Genomic DNA, 20,206 nt, shown 5'->3' on the forward strand with positions numbered 1-20,206 from the left:
ATCCCCCAAACAGAAAAATGAAGCAACACAAAAATACTTCTTTGGTCTTTGTCTTTTAACTCGTTTTTGATCTCACGCTCTTTATCCCTCACTTCCTCTTATAACCCTCATCCAGCTAACTGTGTCTGTTCCCCTCTTACTGTCCTTCTCTCTTCCTGGGTCTATTTGGGAGCCTGAACCGCCTCCGCGCCCATAACCCTAACACTATGCAACAAGTTCTTGGAAGGGTCATCAAGTAGCTAGAGAAGGAGTCCACACTAGCGGCAGTTCCAAACTGGCCTCCTCCACAAAACTTACAAGAGATTAGAAGTTTTTTTGGACTGTGCACCTATTATCGCAGATTTCTCACTGGATTGGCCTGCCTACATGAACTGAGAAGAAAAAATCAATGCTTCAAATGGACAGAGAAAGAAGGAAGGGCTTTTCCATAGTTAAAAGTTATCCTGTGTTTAGCGCCCATCCAGGCTTATCCGGTGCCGATAGAGAAGTTAATCTTGGATACAGATGCGAGTGACACAGGAGTTGGTGGAGTGCTGCCCCAAGTAATTGAGGGACAAGAGAGAGAGAGAAGTTTTGTCCGATTGGGTAGAAGAATCAACTAGATCCGGTCCGCCTTATCGATTAGACTGGTATTTTGGAAACCTTTATCGTTAAGGCATCATCAGCTTAAGAGGCTGTATTTTTTAATCCATCATTTTAGCAGCCATGAAAGTGCTTGTCTGTCCGATCTACTCCTGAGTAGCATTATCATATAGAGTACATTTTATATCGGTTTCTTGTACCATCTAGAGAAAAAGGTTTTCTTGTACTTTATGCGGTCCCTGGTGGCAGGAATCTAAGTATATTTCCAGAAAAGTGTCAAATTTGTTGCAAAGTGTTTACCCACGTCAAAAAACATTTCCGCTGCAGTCAAGGCTCACACACACACACACACACACACACATACACTCTGTCTCCCTATCTCTCTGTATTCCACTGGCTTTCACACTTAAATGCCACACCTAGCCACGCCTTGCCACATCTTCTTTCTAGCCAAAACTATTTTTGATGTATGCTTCATTTTCTGGTTTCGCTGTTTTTTTTTGCCTGTTAGCCTTGTACTTGTTCTCCTTCGCTCTCTTCTTCATCTGCCTGTCTTTGCATTTCCTTATTTGTCTTTCTGTTCGTATTGGTGTTCGTGTATGTGTATGTGTGCGAATATGTGCATGAGTATTCGGTGTCTTGAAGTTTCTGTTAATGATATTCGCACCTCACGCGGCGATTCCTGTAAATTACGTCATATAGAAGTAGTTGAGCTTGTTGTGCACTCGAATTAAACTAGCGTGCCCCATCACCACCACCACCACCCACACCCACACCCATACCCCCGACCATAGCTCGGTACCCTGTAATTAAGTGTCCGGAAAGGAGAGAGTCAACATTTTGCCAGAAGTGCACGCTAACTAAACTGAAACACTTTGCCGAAAGTTTCCGGACAGTGCAGTCTGTCGCTGTATCTGTCGTGGACTTTTAATGAGTTGTTTTCCCTCAGGTTTGTCTTGTAGAACTCCCCGCCCACGCCCACACCCCCACCCTCACCAGCCCCTCTTTCTCTGACACATTTTCTTCGCTCAGATGAAATTAGTGGACATTCGTTTTGTATAGCAAGCGCCCAAGTAGATTCGATTCGATTTGGTTCGATTTCAATCGATATCCGAATTGAGTTTTCGCAAGGTAAACCGGACTAACGGCATTCGTTCCCCGTCCTCAGCCTGCGATAATCCGACGGCTGTGATAATATCGGACTCCAGGCAGAACCTCAAGGACACGACGGTGACCCAGACGGCGGCCACCACAACCACAATAACCACAACGACGCTGCCACCACCGCCCATGACGATGGGCGGATCTTCGGGAATGCCCGGGGTCTCTGGCGGTGTTGGCCACGGAGTGGGCAGCGGCCACAGTCTGGGCACGTCGCTGAGCATCACACCAGCCACGTTGTCCACGGGGAACCATCTGGATGTGCCCTTCGGCAACAATCCCAACCTGCTCAGTCCGGACGTGCTTAACCAGCGGAGGGGTAAGTTGGATAACAAGCGGATAGCCGTATACATCTGATATCTGGTATATCTGATATCTGAGCAGGAAGTAGACGTCCCTCGATCCTGCCCGTGCCCGATATGTTCACCTCCTCATCGTTCACCATTGCCGGCAACGACGATGGCGAGGAGGGAGACGAGAGCGACGACGAGATCGACGATGAGATGCCCTGGCGCTCCCCCTCTGAGAAGATAGCGTGAGTATTCCACCCACCAGGATCCATCTGCCCGTTCCCCCACTTTCCGACTATCGGAGGCACCGTTTCCCTCTCCCTGTGTAGTGTCTCTATCTACATAGACTGTACCTCGTGTATGTATCACTAACTGTACTTTTTAGCAAAATAATTATTACAAAACGAAAAAACTAACCCCCATCCCCAAAACTTGAATCCCCGTGTACATAGCTCGTACTAGAAAGAGATTTGCAATTCAGAATGATCGAATGGGAGGAAGAAATCTATCAATCTATCTATTATTATTGGACAACGTAGATATTTAAAGTACCTGAAATATATCAAATGGGAGGACTGACTCATGATCGATCATTCGGGAGTGTGAATATCCAATGAATGTTAATTTTATATGTTGTACTTAAGCACTAGACTCCCTACTCCCCACCCCGTCTCCCCGTAATTCCTCCCCCAACACATACATAAATGTACACCGAACTAAAACTAAAAGAAAAACGATAATTCGCCTCAGCTGCTTGGGCGGGCACTTTCCCCAATCGCGCACCTATTCGCTCATCATGAGCTCCTCGGAGGATTCGTATCAGCGCAGTTGCAGCTTTTGCAATGCCACCGCCACCGCCACCGCTACTGCAGCTTCTGCCGTCACTGCTTCTACTGCTGCTGCTGCTGCTGCTCCTGTCATGCACCAGCCGCCGCCCCTGGGCAGTCTAGGACTCCCTCTCGAAGAGTACTCCACTACGGAGCTACGCAGGCGCGCCATGAAGAAGAGTTACAGCTGCGACAGCGAGTGTCGCAATGACCTGGGCCCCAGACAGAGTCTGGGCCTGGGTGGAGGGACTCTGGCCATGCTGGCGGCTCGAAGGAGGCAGCTGCAACGGTGCTGCTCCTGCAGCTGCTCCACCACATCCTCCACCACCAGGACTACGACAACAGCAGCATCATCAGCAGCAGCAGCAGCCGCAGCAGTGGCGGCAGCAGCATTTACATCGAGCAGTTCCGTTGAGACGCGTCGCCTGGCGCGTCCGGTGTGGGCCTCCGACTACTCAGGGTAAGTCTGGGGGCAGAGAACCATTCTACGGACGCCATTTGTTGAAGAGTTCTTATCGTTGTTGTTCCTTACTGTTGCCGTTGCTGTTGCTGTTGCAGTTTCTGTTGCTTGTGGAGTGTTTTGTTTGCCTGCCGCAGGACATCTTTTAATGACGCCCCCGTTTAACGTGGAAAAGCCGTGCCTACCCGATACCCCTGCGAGACTCGTTTGTATCTGTGTGTTTTGATGTTGCAGCTTCTGCTTTGCCTTGAGTTTGCTTGTTGTTGGCTTCAGTTGCATTCGTTTGCCGTGGACTTGTCGTTCTAGGAGGGAGTCATCCTTGGAGTCGCTCTCGGGTGGGACATGGACATGGACAGGGGGAGGAGAACACACGTGCAGTTTTCCATTTGTTAATTCGTTCGTTGGTAGTGAATGCTTTCACCTCGTTTACTTCGTAGTTTGAACCCGATCTCACCTCCCCACACACTCCCCGGCCTGCGTTCTCTCTTAGTCAATGTCACTGCTCGAATCCCAGCACTTAGCTTAACCACATCCCCGCCACAACTCATCACCTGCTCTCCAGCCCGCCGATTTCCGGAAGGAGCATCCCCCATATAACGCCTCCTCTCGCTGCTATTTCAGCATTGTCAAGGGGTTCCCGCCCGTGTCGCCCTTCATCGGTGTCAGCCCCACGCTCTGTTTCCTGCTCAAAGAGAAGAAGCCTCTCTGTTGCCTGCAGCTGGCTCAGGTGAGACTCGGGACTGACGTGACTGACGGGGCTCCGTTCCACTGAAAACACGGTAATTCTCTACAGGTATGCGAGCACTGCAGCTATAGGAATGCCAAGGAGTACCAGTGGCAGAACAAGACGATCATTCTGGCCGCCGACTATGCCTCTAGCGGTATATACAACTTCATCATTCCGCTGAGAGCTCACTTTCGCTCGAAGACCTCACTCAATCCCATTATCCTGCTGCTGGAGCGACGTCCGGACGTGGCCTTCCTGGACGCCCTCTCCTACTTTCCCCTGGTTGGTATGCCTAATGCCACGCCACTTCACCGAGCTAACTCTTTCATTTTGGGGACAGGTGTACTGGATGCTGGGATCGATCGACTGCCTTGACGATCTCCTGCGTGCGGGCATCACGCTGGCCGAGAGCGTGGTCGTGGTCAACAAGGAGCTGTCGAACTCGGCCGAGGAGGATTCCCTCTCCGACTGCAACACCATAGTAGCTGTGCAGAACATGTTCAAGTGAGTGCAGTACAGTAGTAGCCAGTAGTTTCGGAACCGGAATCGATCCTTTCATTCCCTTACAGATTCTTTCCCAGCATCAAGAGCATCACTGAGCTGTCGCAGAGCTCAAACATGCGGTTTATGCAGTTCCGGGCCCACGACAAGTACGCCCTGCACCTGAGCAAAATGGAAAAGGTCCGTAACGAGTTGGCCCCGCCTGCCCCGGCAGATATCAGTTGGTTAATTTGCCGCTCACTTCTTTGCAGCGCGAAAAGGAGCGTGGATCGCACATCTCGTACATGTTCCGCCTGCCGTTTGCGGCGGGGGCCGTGTTTAGCGCCTCCATGCTGGACACGCTGTTGTACCAGGCCTTCGTGAAGGATTATGTGATTACGTTTGTGCGCCTCCTGCTGGGGATTGACCAGGCCCCGGGCAGCGGTTTCCTGACCTCGGTAAGTACCAGCGGACAGCCGCTGACCGCCTCCAATGGGGTAGATAATGGAATCGAGTGCCTATGCCCGACAGATGCGCATCACCAAGGAGGACATGTGGATACGCACCTACGGCCGGCTCTACCAGAAGCTGTGCTCGACCACCTGCGAGATACCGATTGGCATCTACCGCACCCAGGACACCTCGAATGCGGACACGTCACATGTGAGTAACTCGCCGGTCGATAGATGGGGACCCTTCTCGGCCTTCGGCAGGCATTGTGTGCGCTTGCGTCCATCGGTGAGTCCAAAGCAAAGGCAAACAGCAACTCAAGATTCGGGCTTCAAGCTTCCAATCTCCCCCTCCTCCTCTTCCTTCGGTCTTCTGGGGCTTTCGGGGCACGCCGCTTCAGAGACAGCCCCGCCCCCCGTCACTTTCTAACCCTACTAACACGCTCACTCACACAAACTCACACACATAGCCTGTCTATCTATCTCTCTCTTTCTCTGTATCTAACTCTATCTCTTATTCTGTCTCTTGCTCACATATTCGTATTTCGAGTTGCGATTAGGTACACACACCAGAACAAATCGAAATTAAATTCAAGAAAATAATCGAATCGAATCGAATCGAACAATTTTAAACTTGATTTGCCTATTACCGAATTGAGTTCCCCCGTTTCCCAGTTAACGCCTGATCGTAATTTCTGTTTTAGTTTTCGTTTCACTATCCCCGAGTTGGTCTTTCGTTTGTACTTTTGATTTCTTAATCACACGCTTACGCCTTGATATTTTCAATACTACTCAACTGCATTTGGGTCTGAAGTCTGTCTATTCATCCTAAAAAGTTGTGCATTACCTCCAGTTTCGTTAAGTGCATAAAAAACATGTAAAGTCTTTCTCGCTCTCGCTCTCGCTCTTTCTCTCTCTCTCTCCTTATAAATATATACATATATATATCCAAGTATATACAGTCTTTTCCTCCTATTTGAGTAAATGGGAGATGTTTAGATTTATCAAATATACAATATATACCTCCTAATGCTCGATGCCACTAGCGGAGTTTTCCCACTCAAATTAAACTCCCCCATCAAAAATCAAATCGAATTATACATATATACATTAAGTACATATGTACTTGTACATATACTCTGGTATAAATAATGCATAGCGTGCTGATTCTGGTTTCAGTTTTGATTCTGCCTCCCGTTCCCGTCCCTTAACCGATTTCAATTTTTTTATTTTTACTGCCAGATCCCCGCCCATTCCTCCCTCGACCGTTTCCTTTTTGGCTTAATTTGCTGCAGTAAAATCATTTTTCATTCGGCTGAAACACTGAACGGATCCCAATTACCATATGAAAGAGTTGTGTGAGCATTCCTGATCAGGTCAATCAAATTACTTACAAATTACACATACGACCCGTTGAACAGTCCAAAAAGAAAACCGAAACAAATTGAACAAAAATTAATTGCGTTTGTATTGGACCTGACGCACACGCACGCAGTGAGTCCGCCCCGCCCCCATATCCCCCAAAAATATGATACGATAAAAAAATCCAAAGAAATACCGTAAATACCGAAAATACCAGCTACACTTCATACAATCTCATACCCGAATCCGTATGCTTGCCCCATTAGCCGACCGGCCACCAATTGTGTATCCACGTGTGTGTGTGTGTGTGTGTGTGTGTGTGTACGTGTATGTAGAACTAGCAGTAAATACGCCCCTCCGGGACTGTGGTAGCCGTAGTAGCTCTCTATGTTTCTATATGTTTCTCTATAGGGTCCTGCGTGACCTGTTGGCTGCTGCATGTTTGGTTTTTCCGACTTTAATTTGGTTTTCTGTTCTGTTCCTGTTTCTGTTTCCGTTTCTGGTACTGTTTCCGTTTCCGCTTCAGTTTGTTCGGGCTTGTGTTGTTTGCATGCCGCTTTTAATTAGCTGATTGCATTTTCTTGTTCTGTCAGGCCTTGCCAGCCCACTTTCCCACTTGCCCACTATCCTTTCCTCAAACTCATTTTGAAGCATGGAAAATTCTACCAATTGTTCCTAGTTTTGTCGCCGGTTTGACATGGAGCTCATTAAAAATGTCTGCTTGATTTAAAAACCAATACGAGTTGGCAGAGGAGAAGAAAGGAAAGAATCAATGGTATAATTGGCAAAAATAAAGAAAAATAATTAGAAATTTCATCAGATTAGAGAACCCTGAAAAGTATTTCCCACAGCGGAAATTTATTCTTCGTAAAGCATCCGCTTAGCGCTTGCCCCGCACTTTTTTGCTTAGTGTTTTCTTCTTTTTGGTTGAGAAACTTTTTGTGTTTCGGCTTCTTAAATCAATAAATCGCGTCAATTAATTTCGTTAGGTTTTGTTTTTAATAATTTAAATGTGCTTACGTACATCGCTTGGAAAAGATGTTCTGTTCCACAGCATGTTGATACTCGTATTACATAAATGTTAACTTTTTTGCTGTGGCCAACACCAACACCAACACGAACACGAACAGAACCAACAAAACACCACCACCATACACCTCTCTCGCACACACATACTGCCAGTATACATACATACATGAAAACGAGCACACAGAGAGCAGTGAGAGCAATTCGCCATTTCAATTAAAAACCAATTAAATATGTAAATCATTTTGTGTTTAACCGAACCTCATCGAAAAATTTGCATACACCAAAAAAATCCATGCCATGCCCCAGTACGACGAGGAGACTGGCACGCCCGACTCCACCAAGGACTCCACGGAAATGCTGCGCGGGGTCACCTACCGCCCGCCGTCCTCGGCAACAGGTGGGGCCAGCAGCCCCAGCTTTCGGGCCCCGTCGCAGCCGCAGCAGCGCCAGAGGTCGGTCAACTGTCTGGGCGGTTGCTCGGAGCGTAAGGGATCATCTGTAAGTAGTATTCGATTCGAGAGCACTTTCCATTCCCACCTCTACTCGACGCGACCCGACCCGACCCGACTCGACTCAAATCTTGTTTCTGTGTGGGCCAAGTGGGTTACCGTTTATCGTTAACCGTTTACTGGTTGAGGTTTAGGTTAAGGTGGCTAAGGTAGGTCGTCTTGACTCGTCCTATCGCTTTTGCAGCATGAAGTTTTGTTCTACTAGCATGCCTCACAACAACTAAAACAACTACCGCTGATGGCCACTGGTCAACTAAACATCATCGATCATCTCAGCAACAACACTCACACAGGATCAACCAGAACTTTAATATACATTATCGAACATACAGAGAACTCCTCTCCACTATTGAGTAAACGATGGCTTCCTCTTTTAGTACTCCATCAATCTGGCCGACGAGGCCAAGGACAATCATGCACAGCAGATCGAGCGCGCGGAGATCGCCAACCTGGTTAGGAGTCGCATGGAGTCCTTGAACCTGCCCACCAACGACTACGATGACGTGAGCGAGAAGCGGAACCACTTGTCCTATGTGATAATCAACCCGAGCTGTGATCTCAAGCTGGAGGAGGGCGATCTCATGTGAGTCCAATCATCCGTGCAGCAGGACCACCATCACTTTTCTCTACCACATTTCACATTTCATTCCACAGCTACTTGGTGCGGCCGTCGCCGTTCTCGGCCCAAAAGACCTTCGAGCGCCACAATTCGCGTCGCAAGTCGAACATCTCGTTCTGCTCGAACATCAACCTGGGCGCCACTTGTGGGCCCCAGATGCAAAACATGTCCAACACCGCCGTCGGGGCTGGGTCGCGTCGCGGCTCCGGCATCGCCGGTTTGAACCCAATGCAAATGCAGAGCGTTCAGACTTTGGCCGGGTATGGATCATCCTCGCAGCGCTGTACCCCACCGATGCAGCAAATTAAATCGAATTCTCTTTCTCTACCCGACAGTCCGACGGTGGTTGGCAATCAGCGTGGACGGAGTAACTCATTGCGGGTTGGCTATTATTCCTTCTTCCACACCCACACCCACACGTACACCACCGCCCCACCCCCACACACCTCTTCCACCCTTCCCCATCCCCCTCTCTTTTTCTCTATGTTTGTTGATTTAACTCACGTTCCTCTCGTTGGTTTGTTCGATTTCCGTTAAGATACACCAAGAGCTAACTCTACGGTCTCCAAGGTCTAAGCAAATCTGCCTGTAAATCATCTTCAAGAGAGTTTCTTGCTTATTTTGTTTATCTATTTCTGGCCTTGGGTTCATTCAAAGCAGTTAAACGCACAGTTGTATCTACAAAATTTAACCCACACATTAGATACATAGATACATAATGTATTTTATATTGCTGTCAAAACAAAGATTCAAGCTTAGACCTTGGGCTTTGCCTGCGGCCGCAGTGTAGACGCTGTCCTAGGGAATGTAAATTTGGGCTGGCCATGGGTTTCAGCTCCAGTTCGCAGTCCAGCACACACCTCGTTATCTTAGTTAAGTTTTTTAACAAATTGGCTACAACAAAATACATAGAGGCTCGGTCCATTCGGGCCAGCACTTGCACTTACACACTGAGCATCAAAATTCTCGTATCAAAGTTAAGCCGCAGAACACTCTACCGATCAGCACGGCAGCCACATCAATAGCAGAGGCAGAAGCAGCACCGGCAACATCCAGAAGCACACCACTGCAACCGCAGCAGCAACAACCCCTAGTCATAGTATCAACGCAGGGCACTGCGCTGGCTTGACTCAGAATCAAAGACCTCAGAATCCTATCAAAACCAGAGTCAAATGTAGATCAGTATGTCGCCAGGAGCGAGCAGAAATTCTAGATTTTTTTCGCTGTGTTTGCTTTTTTTTTTTGAGTGACTGTAACTTCAACTGCAAGAATAGCCAATTTGTATGTGTATTGTAATTGCGTTTTGTTGGTATCACAAGCACCTGCGCTGGGTTATCTCCCCTCACTAATCGCCAAACACTTGCGTGGATATTTCCTTGCTCCTCTGTCCTTGCAGATCGACAACGACATACTGCTGCGTCGATCCTCCTCTTTGAGGCAAGGCCTTCCCAGCGTGGGCGTCAGTCATGGCCGGCGAAAGTCCTCGCTGGAGGAGATCGGCATCAGCCATTTCACGACCCTGATGCAGGCCACGAATCACAGCAACCCCATCAAGATCTCGCTCAATGGCAGCATAGGCATGGAGGTAAGTTCTCATCGCGCACAGATCATATGAATCCTATTGACGACTAACGCCTGTGCTAGAATCAGATTTCTCTCCAGGTCACCCCGCCAGAGGAGCCCACACCCATGCTGGGCGTGCCCTGCATGATGGGCGGCGGTGGCGGCGGTGGCATAAACCCATCCGGGACTGGATCCTCAACTAGTGGCATGCTGGGGGCTGGCTCTTCGCTGGCGATCAACACGGCTGACCTGGGGCCAGGACCCAGCACCTCATCGGGGGCCGGTAGCTCCCTGCAGCCCCAGGACTCGCTTGGCCCCCAGTCGTCGCAGGTGTCGTCGCCGCAGCATCTGCAGGGAACGATTGTATGATACAACCTGATGTGGGGGCGCCGTCTCCGCTCCTCCATGTCAAAGAACAAATGGATATAGAACACGGCCGGCACACACAGACACACGCGTAGAGATAAGTTCTGAGAGTAAAAGTATTAGGAGAGACCAACCAACCCACCCCCAACGTCTGTGGTGTGCGTCCCAGTCCCTCTCCCTTTTAAGACGAGCCCTGCATAGGGAAGGGTTTAGCTACGGATATAGTGCGATAGATTTCCATAGAGTAGAAACGTCTATAAGGAACATGCATATAGTATAGGAATAATTACGAGTATATGCTTTACAAACAACAAGCAACAAAAGTTGAGGCAAATTGTGTTTTGGGAACAAGATATGTAGTTAAACTATTGGATAGATTGGATGATGATTTAGCTAACTGTACATATATATCTGAGCCTAGTTCTAAGTACCCGATTCGTTTCTAGCATATCCGAGGAGCATAGCAAACTATCAAATTCTCAAGCCCCTGTATCTGTGTGTACCCTAGGTATATTCCACATACATATATGCAAGTCCTATTCGGATTTTGGTCGGCTTAACTTCCTCCCACATACATATAATATACCACATATAGATACTTGTCTAAAGGTGCTATCAATGTCATGTACTATACACATACACACGAAACACATCCCAAGTTTTGTAAAACTCTTTGAATTGTTTTACACAATTGTAAAAACAAAGGCAAATGAAAGAAAAACAAACTAAACAGGAAACGGTTTTCATAACATAGTTTGGAACGGGCTTTGGTATACTCTAATGCTTTACGAAACCAACCAAAAAACTTATATATACATATAGAAGCAAGGAATTTGTATATATACACTGTATATTAGAACCAACCAACATTCAAGGAAGCATTAAAAGAGCAAAACTAAAACAACTATTAGAACTTAAGAATACCATACGGAATACGGAATACGGAAAACGCAAAACAACAGAAGCTAGGATCTAGAGCTTAGAGTTATTCTATAGTTAAGAGTAGTATCCACCTAAATACCTTACATACATACCATACCATACCTATAACGCCGACACATCGAGAGTGTCGGCCACTGTACCAAATACAATGAGCTATACACACACACCCCAGTAGCATAGTGTTAGGAAACGCAACCCCAACTCAATTGAATTTCGAAGAAACGTCCCAATTATAGAGCCTCTATAGGTAGTAGCTAGATAAAACACACATCCCCTCACACACTTGAAAATGTTAGTTAAAGCACAAAAAGCAGTTTTTTAAGGAAATTTTACTCAACATTGCCGATGACGGTGAGGGTGAGGAAGATGAAATGCATTCCAGTGTCTCAAAAGAAAGCCTAGTTAAGCATATGCCTGTCACACCAGATACTTATTTACATAGATCTGTACAAACCAGCATTCATATACCCACTGTATGTACTTAGGTGAGAATGTATCTGTGTAAGGACTAGCACTTAGATCGAACCGATGTCTCAATGTACAAAAGATAGATAACTAATCCGCATCTGGCATCTGGCACCTGGCATTGGCATCATTAGAGTTTTAGTGTGGACTAGAATATAAACTTGCTGTAATATTTATCGATGCTCTTTAAGGCATGCCGAACAGAACTCACAATAAACTCAAAATATATAGTTGGAAATATTGTATTGCGAACGAAGTCATTTCATGTTCTGAGCTGTATAATAAACCGAACATAGTAGGTTGTATTCCTGTATATCCTGTATATCTAGCAGTGAAACTTGGATATCAGACTATTTGTTATGTGACTTACAGAGTTGTTAGATACAGGTCTTCAAAAGCAGTGCCAAAAGCTTAGCTCTTAGTTGTGTTTAATCTCTAGACCCACGCCGGGTGCTTACTTTTATTTTATTAAGTTTTGAGTAGCTTTACATAAAATGGCACACAGGCATTCCTAGTTAGTACATTTAATTTAGTTAGCGTTTCTTAACTCATTGTTTCTTTGTGTTTTTGGTTCTGTATACGTATCGAAAAATAATGTCAATTTAGTTGAATATTGACTTAGTAGCCGGGATAGGGCGATGGCTGCAGACTGCAGCCGGTGGAGGCGCTGGTGCACTTGCAGCTCTTGCCCGAAGGAGCCTTGCGGTTCACCAGACAGAGCCGGGCGTCTGTGCAGCCGCCGTTGTTGATCTGGCAGGGGCTCTGGTACTGCGGACAGTTCTGCTCCACGACCGTCATGCCGTACATCTTGTGGCTGCCAAAGAACGGGGTCTGTATTGGCTTCTGGCGGGTACCCAGGGCATCCACGCTCTCCAGTTTTTTGCTGGAAAATAGCTTGGTTAATTCTTTTCCATTTGAATGTTAAGAGGTTCTCACGTAGTCCAGTCGGTCCAGTAAAACTGATCATGGGTGAAGGTGAGGCCAAACGGATAGGACAGCTCGTTGGAGATGGTGCGGGTCTCGCGGTTCTGGGGATGGATGCACTCCACTTTCTTGCTTCCGGCATCGGCGTAGCACAGCTCGCCCGTGTTCTCCAGCACTACCAGAGAATTCGGCAGGGTGACAGCATCGTGGCCCAGCAGCAGCTCCCGCCCAGTGCCGTCCAAGTCCGAGAACTCAATCTTGGGCGAGGAGCGGTCCCAGTCCGACCAGAAGAGTTTCCTGTGAACCAAGGGGAAGGTCAGAAACGTTGATCTTCGGGTGTCTGTCGTCATTGCTTACTCTCTGTAGGGATCCACGGCAATGCCGCGGGGATTCACCAGCTGCTTGTTGATAACCACCGCACGCAGCGTGGGATCGTCCAGGCTGGCCACCTCAATGGTGTCCTTTACGGAGTCAGTCCAGTATAGGCGACGAGAAATGACATCTATGGCAATGCCCTCAGGAGACTCGATATCTGAGCGATCAGGAAAAAATAAGCGCAGCTCTCATGGACCTAGTTAAAGCCATCTTACCAGTGGTAATGAAGGGACGGGCGTCGGTGCCATCGTACTTGGCACTCACAATCTTCTTGGCCGAGATGTCGCCCCAGTAGACGCGACCCTCCACGCAGTCCTTGTCCAGGCCGATTGCCATCGAGGCCACCGATATGGGCAGGACATTTCGTCCGTTGAGAGGTACTCGGACAATGACCACTCCCTGGCTGACGATGAGGAAGTCCGAGTCATGCTGCTGGCGCTCGAAGCAGGTGGAGCCGTTTCCATAGAAACCTGGAATTTAGGCAAGGCAATTCGGGTTTTTTAAGTACGTAGCTCTGGAAAGTCATGATCCCCGTAGTCTCTACCAATTCTCTCCATTCATTCTCCATTCGTAACTCAGAGTTCCGACATTTTTCTTGGCTAAATCCAAAATTTGTACAGTTTAATTTTCAATTCAAAAAAGACTCCTCCGACACCCTTTCCTTAATCTGCCAGGATGCGTCTTCTCCAGACTCTGCTCACGAGGATGTCGCGCCTGGGAGGCAGCGTCGCCTGGCGATCCTCGACTCAGAATCAGGCCGCCGGCTCCAGAGTGAAGCGCCGACCGACTACGAGCAATACTTTGGCAGATCGTCGCTTCGCACAGAACCTGAGCGGAGATCTGAAGAAGCCAGGCTCGTCCTCTCTAGCGTCGATGCGCGAGTTCTTCATGCATCCCCATACTTGGGACCGCAACAACGGCTACTTCAACGTGGTGCTGGCCCTGTCCATATTCGGGTTCTGCTTCTTCAACTCATGCTCCCCCAGCGAGGAGAAGGTCGCCGCAGCTAACGAAGTGGCCCCGCCCAAGAAGTGATGGCTCGGGAGTGGAGGCGGAATGTGCATCGGAACACTCACCTTGATTGCACGCGCAGACCAGGCCAGAGTTGGTCGAGTGGCACTTGGCGTTCATGTCGCAGAGCGTGGGGTTGTTGAGGCAGTTCTGCTCCTCGATGCACACGTAGCCGTCGCCGTGGTAGCCGGCGATGCACTGGCACTCATAATTCGCAGGATCCCTGGAATCGCAAAATACAAATAAAATATACGAATGACCCCCAGCTCTGATGCTGTCCGAACTTACTCGGTTGGCTCGCAGGTGGCATGGATGCCGCAGGTGTTCCTCACATTGCAGGGCGTGGGTTTGCTCAGGCACCCCGCCAGTGCGTCCCCCTGATAGCCCTCGAGGCAGTCGCAGTACTGGACGCTCTGCACCGAGTCCCATTTGCAGATGGCGTTGGACCCACAGAAGACGGCCCCGCAACGGCCGGCCGGCACACACCTGTCGCTCACATCCCGCTCGTAGTCCTCCTGGCACTGGCAAACGCCCGAGTCACAGAAGGCGTTCTCCCCGCAGTGCTCCGCGGACTCGCACTCCGGCGCCAGCTGGCAGCGGTATCCATCGCCCTCGTAGCGGCGCTCGCACACGCACTCGGACTTGCCCTGTTGGTCGTTGTAGTTGCACGTGGCATGGGCGTCGCAGATTTCGGGTTTCTGGAAGCAGGCGGAGTATACTAGACTGCTTGATCGGGAATCGACTAGAACTTACAATAGCGCAGGAGTCGTCGATGGGCTCACAGGCGTAGCCGTCGCCGCTGAAGCCGGCGTTGCAGGTGCAGATGTGGCGCAGCTCGTGCTCGTACCAGACACAAGTGGCATTGATATGGCAGTTGGCGTCCACATCGCAAGGAACTATAAAGGGAGTCATTAGTTGCCATAGGGATAATTATACAGTCACAGTCCGGAGTAAAACATCTTCTTATGTCCTTAAGATTGAAAGCCAACCATAAGCATATCCTAAGTGTGAAGTATATCACTCACCCAAGTCTCCATTCTTCTCCAAATCGGCATCCAGAGTATAGCGACAAATCTGACCATCTTCGGAGATTAGGTAGCCCTCCGGGCAGCGGCAGTTGCCAAGAAAATCGCACGACGGGTCCACCTCCAGCTCCAGCAGGATGGGAACGCAGCGTCCGTGCTCCCAGGCCTCGTCATGGCCGCACAGATTGGAGCACTGGTACCCATCGCCGGAGAAGCCTTCACGACATGCGCAACGCCCCTCGTAGCAGTCGGCATCGGGTGAGCAGCGCTGGAAGAAGGGTGAGAGAGGTAATCATTGGACAGTAAGCGGTGGGGCTCCTCTCACTCACATAGCACTCATCCGAATGTGTGGGCCCTTGTTCCTCCTCACTGGGATAGGGGTAGGGATAGGGGTTGGGATCGGGATTGGCATTGGCATTGGCATTAGCATCAGACTCGGAATCGGAATCGGCTTCGGAGCTAGGTTCGTCGACAACCTGGTTCGCTGGGGTGGAGTACTCGATGTTGTCGGCGGTGCTGTCACTGCTGTTGGACAGGCACCTGTAGCCGTTACCCTGATATCCCTCGGAGCAGAAGCAGGTGAATCCGCCCTCGTTGTTCTCGCACAGAGCGTTCTCGTCGCACACATGGGTACCCAGGGCGCACTCGTCCACATCCACACAAACCTCGAGGCCGCGCTCGTCCAGCTGGGCCGCGTAGCCGTGGCGACAGTCGCAGCGGTAGGTATCCTCATAGGGCACGCACACGGAGTTCTCCACGCACTGGCCAGTGCCGTCCGTGCAGGCATTGGACTCCGCGTCCACCCCTATCTTGCTCATGGCGCTTATGCGCAGCGCCTGGTCACGCTCCACAAAGTCCAGGGCGATCTTGGATACCTTCTGCATGACGCTGGTGTCGGAGGGGTCCGCCTCGTCGTCGCGCAGACAGCTCTGGTACAGGATGCGCTGGTCCACCTGGAAGCTGATGACGCGCTGGTCGTCCACCAGCTCAAGCTGGTGCGTCTGCACCGATTGCAGCTCTCCGGGCCGTACGAAGCGGTACTCATCGATGTAGTCGGGCAGGTGGAGAGTGGCGCCCGACTGGATGGTCGGCACCTCGCCGTAGATTTCGATTTTTACCGCCAGCTGGTCCCAGTAGTTGAGGCCCTGGAAGGTCTGGTTCACGTGCAACGTCTCTCCCGACTCGAACTGGATGCGCGAGATGTGCTCGTAGTCGCCGCCCGTCAGCTGGTAGCCATTGGAGGCCCCATTCACCGACTTGGCGAAAAGCCAGGGCACGGTCGTGAGCAGCGGCAGGATCAGGCGGATCTGAGCTCCCTGCTCCACGCTCAGCGGATTGATTGTCGTGTAGGACCTGGCATCGGTGGTGACAACGTATGATTGCAGCTTGGCCTGCTCGTCGACTGGACGGCCATTTAACTCGCCCGAGAGCGTGCCCGTCACCCGGATGGGCAGGTCGTTGGCCAGACAAGCCTTTCCGTTTCCGTAGAAGCCCGGCTCACAGGCGCAGCAGTATCCCTCGGCCTTGTCGTGGCATTGAGCCTTGTCGTGGCACTGATGTCCAAGAGCGTGGCAGCTCTGGGCCAAAGCAGGCGACTCTGTGCGCGTCTCGGCGTTGTCGGGGGCCCGTACGTTCTGCTGTGCTGCCACCGGAGCCACCTCGAACAGCCAGACTCCGGACACTCCCAGGTTGGTGCTCTCGCTAAGGAAACGGGCCTAAAAGAGGTAACAGAATACAATTAGAGAGCCATCTCCCCCGAACAAGTACTCTCTTGAACTTACATTCTCCGATCCGGATCCGTTGAGGCTGTAGTAGCGTCCGTCCTCAGCCACGAATCCAGCCTGAGCTCGGATATCGGGCAGTCCATTGCCCAACGACTCGCCCTGGAGCCAGTTGAGGCCGCCCTCCGGGTAGATGAACTGCACGAAGGTCTGCTGCTCATTGGCTATCAGGGCCACCTGGAAGGTGTTCACTTTGTCCGTCTTGGAGTCGAAGTAGCCTACGTTCTGCCAAGTGGCCACAACCACCTGTTCCGCCTCGAACGCGGCCTGTTCGCTGAAGGCGTAGCGCACCAGCTGCGAGGCTCTGTCCAGGGTGGCAGGGTCCTTGGTCTGGAATATGGAGACGGAGGTCTCATCCCCGCTGTTTGATGTGTCCACGTTCGAGTAGAAGGCGGCTATCGAGGGGTACTCGAGTGGGAAAGGCTGGTTCAAGTACTCGGGGAATTCCACGTTGAACGTGAGGATTCCATTGGTATTGATCTGTGTAAAGGAAACGGAGGCAAAGGAAATTAGGAAGTGCGCATCAGGGATCACAATCGGTTCAAGTGGCAGTACTTGGCTTCCATATGGCACTTCAAAGAGCCCTCTCCGCCGCCTCTCCTGCCATCCCATTCCATCCCATCCCATCACCGTGAAGTGCTAACGGGCCACTTAACTCCGAACGGGAATTGTTCTCATGGCGGAAAGCAAACACCAACAAACCATTAACAAGGCGGCAAATGATCATTTGAAGGGATGCGATAAGTGATCTGAGACGATCGCCCTCTAACTAATTGAGTCCCTCCCCAGAAGCCTCCACATCCGCACTCCTCTGGCTGGAATTAGTTCGATCTAGTTTTGCCTACTTCAGTTGCAACTTCATCAGCATCAACATTACCATTACCCAACCCCATCCCCAGCACCACTCCGTTCTCTTCATTCTCCATCCTCTCGAGCATATCCAGCGATGCATTGTTCTAAATAAACAACAATTTTGTTTCTAGCAGAATGGATTTGGAACACAGGTGTTCGAAATGTGGCTCTAAAGCGCTGACAGGCCCCATGCATAAATCAGATTGCACTGTTGCGCCTCCAGATAGCCGGCACCACGGGTGCACTTCATCTCTGCGGGCCGTTGGCAATGTGTTGCAATGTGCCTGGACTGGCAAATGGTTGCCAAAGCAAGGAATCTGCTGGGGCGCTAGGAATGTCGGCATCTTGGCAGGTGATTTGTAGCTGTACAGATTCCAAGATCTTCAATTGGAGCTCTCCATGTTTGTTGTTTCTACGCAATTTGGTAAATGTTAAGAGTCTGTGGCAGGCTTTTGCTTGTGATCACATTTGTTTTCCAGTGAAAGACAGTCCAAAATTCCTTAATCGTCTAACAGAACAGCTTAAGAGCCGCTACCAATGTTTCACATCGAGAACATACCAGGAGAAAAATGAGTAATCCCTAAAAAATAATCTGACAACCGAAAGAATTAACAAAATAGAAATATGCGGAGCTTAGTCTCTTTTGATATTCGAAAATTGCAATGTGCTGGCAAACAAATTCTTATCATGAATATAATATGTACGATTACTATATGTGTATACCTATGTCTGAACTTTCGAAAGTATCTAACCTCTCCGGTTATTCACACGATAATTGACGATTGGAATGGGGAATATGACGAATCTATTTATAAGATTTTGGATTGGCTCCGGCAATAATTAAAGTCGAACACTTTGGAGCTGCTGTCTGACACTTCTTCGCGACTACTCCCGACAGGAATTCCAATGAAATTTATGTATTCCTTTGGCCATAATAAAAGGCGGCGTTCCGATTCTGTGCCGCGTGCTATTTTTCCACGTCAGACACATAAATTCAGTTAATTAACTAACAAATACAAAGCACAGCAACAACAAAAGAGAAAAGACAAATACGGTTCAAAAATAGGCGACACTCTCGCACTCTCGACGCGGAGAACTCATAATTCTCGATGCCAAATGCTGAATACCACTCAGAACCGAAATGCTCAGGAACTTTGGCAGATGGCCAAGGCGGCACAGCGACATCAATGGGATGGGGGTCCGGTTCGCCTAGGCTTTCGGTATGGACCACCCTCAAGAGCGTGTAAATTGTACATGTGCGATACCTCGACTCGTATCGAAAGACATAGATGTAAATTTTGACGCTCGTGGGTGCTGTGTGGTGTGTGGAAATCGATGTCCGTCCTCCTGTCATGTTTTGCCGAAAATTAATGTCGTCTATAAATACTCGCAACACAACAAAGCATGCTCTATCAACCGAAATAGAATGACTGCCTGCCCGCCTTACTGACTATAAGCAAGAAACTATTGAACTGTTGAATATTTGCATAATGATTGACCGCTCAACGATTATCAGCGATCGAGGCGGATGGGGGATCGGGGATGGACGTGGATGTCTTATCGGAAACTGCAAAAAAAATTCATTCAGCGCAGTGCACAATCTTCGAGATACTTTGTAACCTGAATTCTGGAATCTAAAATGGGGCACCGGAAACACACTACTCACATAGAGCTGCTCGTACTGCTCGCCATAGAAGCTGATGGGCTGCTCCAGTTGCAGGAGGGTGCGTTCGCTGTCGCCCTTGGGCAGGAACTGGATGCTGCCCGAGGAGCCGTCGTCGACGAACTCGTACAGCTCATTGGAGCGCAGGCTGTCCAGATAGTGTTCGTACTGTCCGCTGACCAGGATGGAGCTGCAGCACACCACCAGCAGCAGCCAGGAACACAGTTTGTTGCTTAAGTACATCATTGTTTCGGGATTTATGTGTTTATGGATTAAGTGCTATATTGGATTTTTACTCGAGAGGATTTCACAATTTTGCCAACGGCATTTTCACACGGACACGCAGCACACACAAAACCGAGACGGGACCGAATTCTTAACACTTTTGCTTTCGCCCCAAGTTTGATCCAAAAATATAGAGGATTTATAAATAAAGTGCCACTGGCCGCACCGCACTATCTGCGTAGACTATTTTCTATATTCACGTCTATGCCTATGTCTATGGCTATGAGTGCCTATAGTTTGTCAGATTTTTTGGAACTGGTCGCTCCAAGTGGCGACTGTCTCCTGCGCCTCCTTCTGCTTCTTGCCTTGTGGCTTTCGATTGCTCTTCACGCGGGCGAGACCGAACGAACCGCACGCTTTGACAACAGAATTTCGATTGACTCTCGCCGCTGCTGCCCTGTGGATTCTTCGGGTCGGGTCGGTGCTCGTCTAACCGTTACATGCGGCACAGCGCTCGCT

At 49.5% G+C, this 20,206-nt stretch overlaps 3 protein-coding genes across 25 annotated transcripts in view; 2 read left to right on the plus strand and 1 right to left on the minus strand.

Annotated features, from left to right (window-relative positions):
• The window catches only part of SLO2 (slowpoke 2), a 92,244-nt gene extending 80,175 nt beyond the window's left edge, over window positions 1–12,069 (plus strand). For 10 of the 22 annotated variants that reach the window (XM_001360787.4, XM_033378693.1, XM_033378698.1 and 7 more), the window contains 14 exons: window positions 1,751–2,062; window positions 2,128–2,278; window positions 2,784–3,320; window positions 3,942–4,047; window positions 4,114–4,329; window positions 4,388–4,551; window positions 4,617–4,728; window positions 4,800–4,985; window positions 5,059–5,265; window positions 7,674–7,865; window positions 8,254–8,459; window positions 8,531–8,876; window positions 9,892–10,080; window positions 10,140–12,069. In XM_001360787.4, coding sequence (XP_001360824.4) covers window positions 1,751–2,062; window positions 2,128–2,278; window positions 2,784–3,320; window positions 3,942–4,047; window positions 4,114–4,329; window positions 4,388–4,551; window positions 4,617–4,728; window positions 4,800–4,985; window positions 5,059–5,265; window positions 7,674–7,865; window positions 8,254–8,459; window positions 8,531–8,876; window positions 9,892–10,080; window positions 10,140–10,427 — 3,212 coding nt within the window. In that variant the 3' untranslated portion in view covers window positions 10,428–12,069. Of the gene's footprint in view, window positions 1–1,750; window positions 2,063–2,127; window positions 2,279–2,783; window positions 3,321–3,941; window positions 4,048–4,113; window positions 4,330–4,387; window positions 4,552–4,616; window positions 4,729–4,799; window positions 4,986–5,058; window positions 5,266–6,218; window positions 7,181–7,673; window positions 7,866–8,253; window positions 8,460–8,530; window positions 8,877–9,891; window positions 10,081–10,139 lie in introns of those variants that run through there. The other 12 variants (XM_033378687.1, XM_033378692.1, XM_033378686.1 and 9 more) reach the window with 11 other exon arrangements.
• Ndg (Nidogen) lies at window positions 12,058–20,143 on the minus strand. 2 transcript variants are annotated; one of them, XM_002138431.3, is made up of 11 exons: window positions 19,466–20,143; window positions 16,948–17,427; window positions 15,496–16,881; window positions 15,167–15,434; window positions 14,895–15,037; window positions 14,430–14,839; window positions 14,207–14,364; window positions 13,346–13,600; window positions 13,113–13,287; window positions 12,768–13,052; window positions 12,058–12,714 (listed from the first exon to the last, which is right to left on the minus strand). In XM_002138431.3, the coding sequence occupies exons 1-11, from the start codon at window positions 19,706–19,708 to the stop codon at window positions 12,450–12,452; spliced, it is 4,068 nt and encodes a 1,355-aa protein (XP_002138467.2). In that variant the 5' UTR covers window positions 19,709–20,143; the 3' UTR covers window positions 12,058–12,449. The 2 variants fall into 2 exon arrangements, with proteins under 2 accessions (XP_002138467.2, XP_015039717.2); XM_015184231.2 differs by lacking the exon at window positions 19,466–20,143 and adding an exon at window positions 17,503–17,589.
• LOC26532494 (uncharacterized) lies at window positions 13,673–14,407 on the plus strand. Its single transcript, XM_015184232.2, has one exon. The coding sequence runs from the start codon at window positions 13,806–13,808 to the stop codon at window positions 14,163–14,165; it is 360 nt and encodes a 119-aa protein (XP_015039718.1). The 5' UTR covers window positions 13,673–13,805; the 3' UTR covers window positions 14,166–14,407.
• Window positions 20,144–20,206: the final 63 nt, after the last annotated feature.

The sequence above is a fragment of the Drosophila pseudoobscura genome, chromosome 3, assembly GCF_009870125.1.
Source record: "Drosophila pseudoobscura strain MV-25-SWS-2005 chromosome 3, UCI_Dpse_MV25, whole genome shotgun sequence".
Taxonomy (NCBI): domain Eukaryota; kingdom Metazoa; phylum Arthropoda; class Insecta; order Diptera; family Drosophilidae; genus Drosophila; species Drosophila pseudoobscura.

Coding starts and splice junctions, on each gene's coding strand:
- LOC26532494 (XM_015184232.2), top strand. CDS start 13,806: ATGCGTCTTCTCCAGACTCTGCTCACGAGGATGTCGCGCCTGGGAGGC.
- Ndg (XM_002138431.3), bottom strand. CDS start 19,708: ATGATGTACTTAAGCAACAAACTGTGTTCCTGGCTGCTGCTGGTGGTG. Junction 15,038..15,166: donor GGAGAAGAATGGAGACTTGG/GTGAGTGATATA, acceptor CTCCCTTTATAG/TTCCTTGCGATGTGGACGCC. Junction 14,840..14,894: donor TCGACGACTCCTGCGCTATT/GTAAGTTCTAGT, acceptor GCCTGCTTCCAG/AAACCCGAAATCTGCGACGC.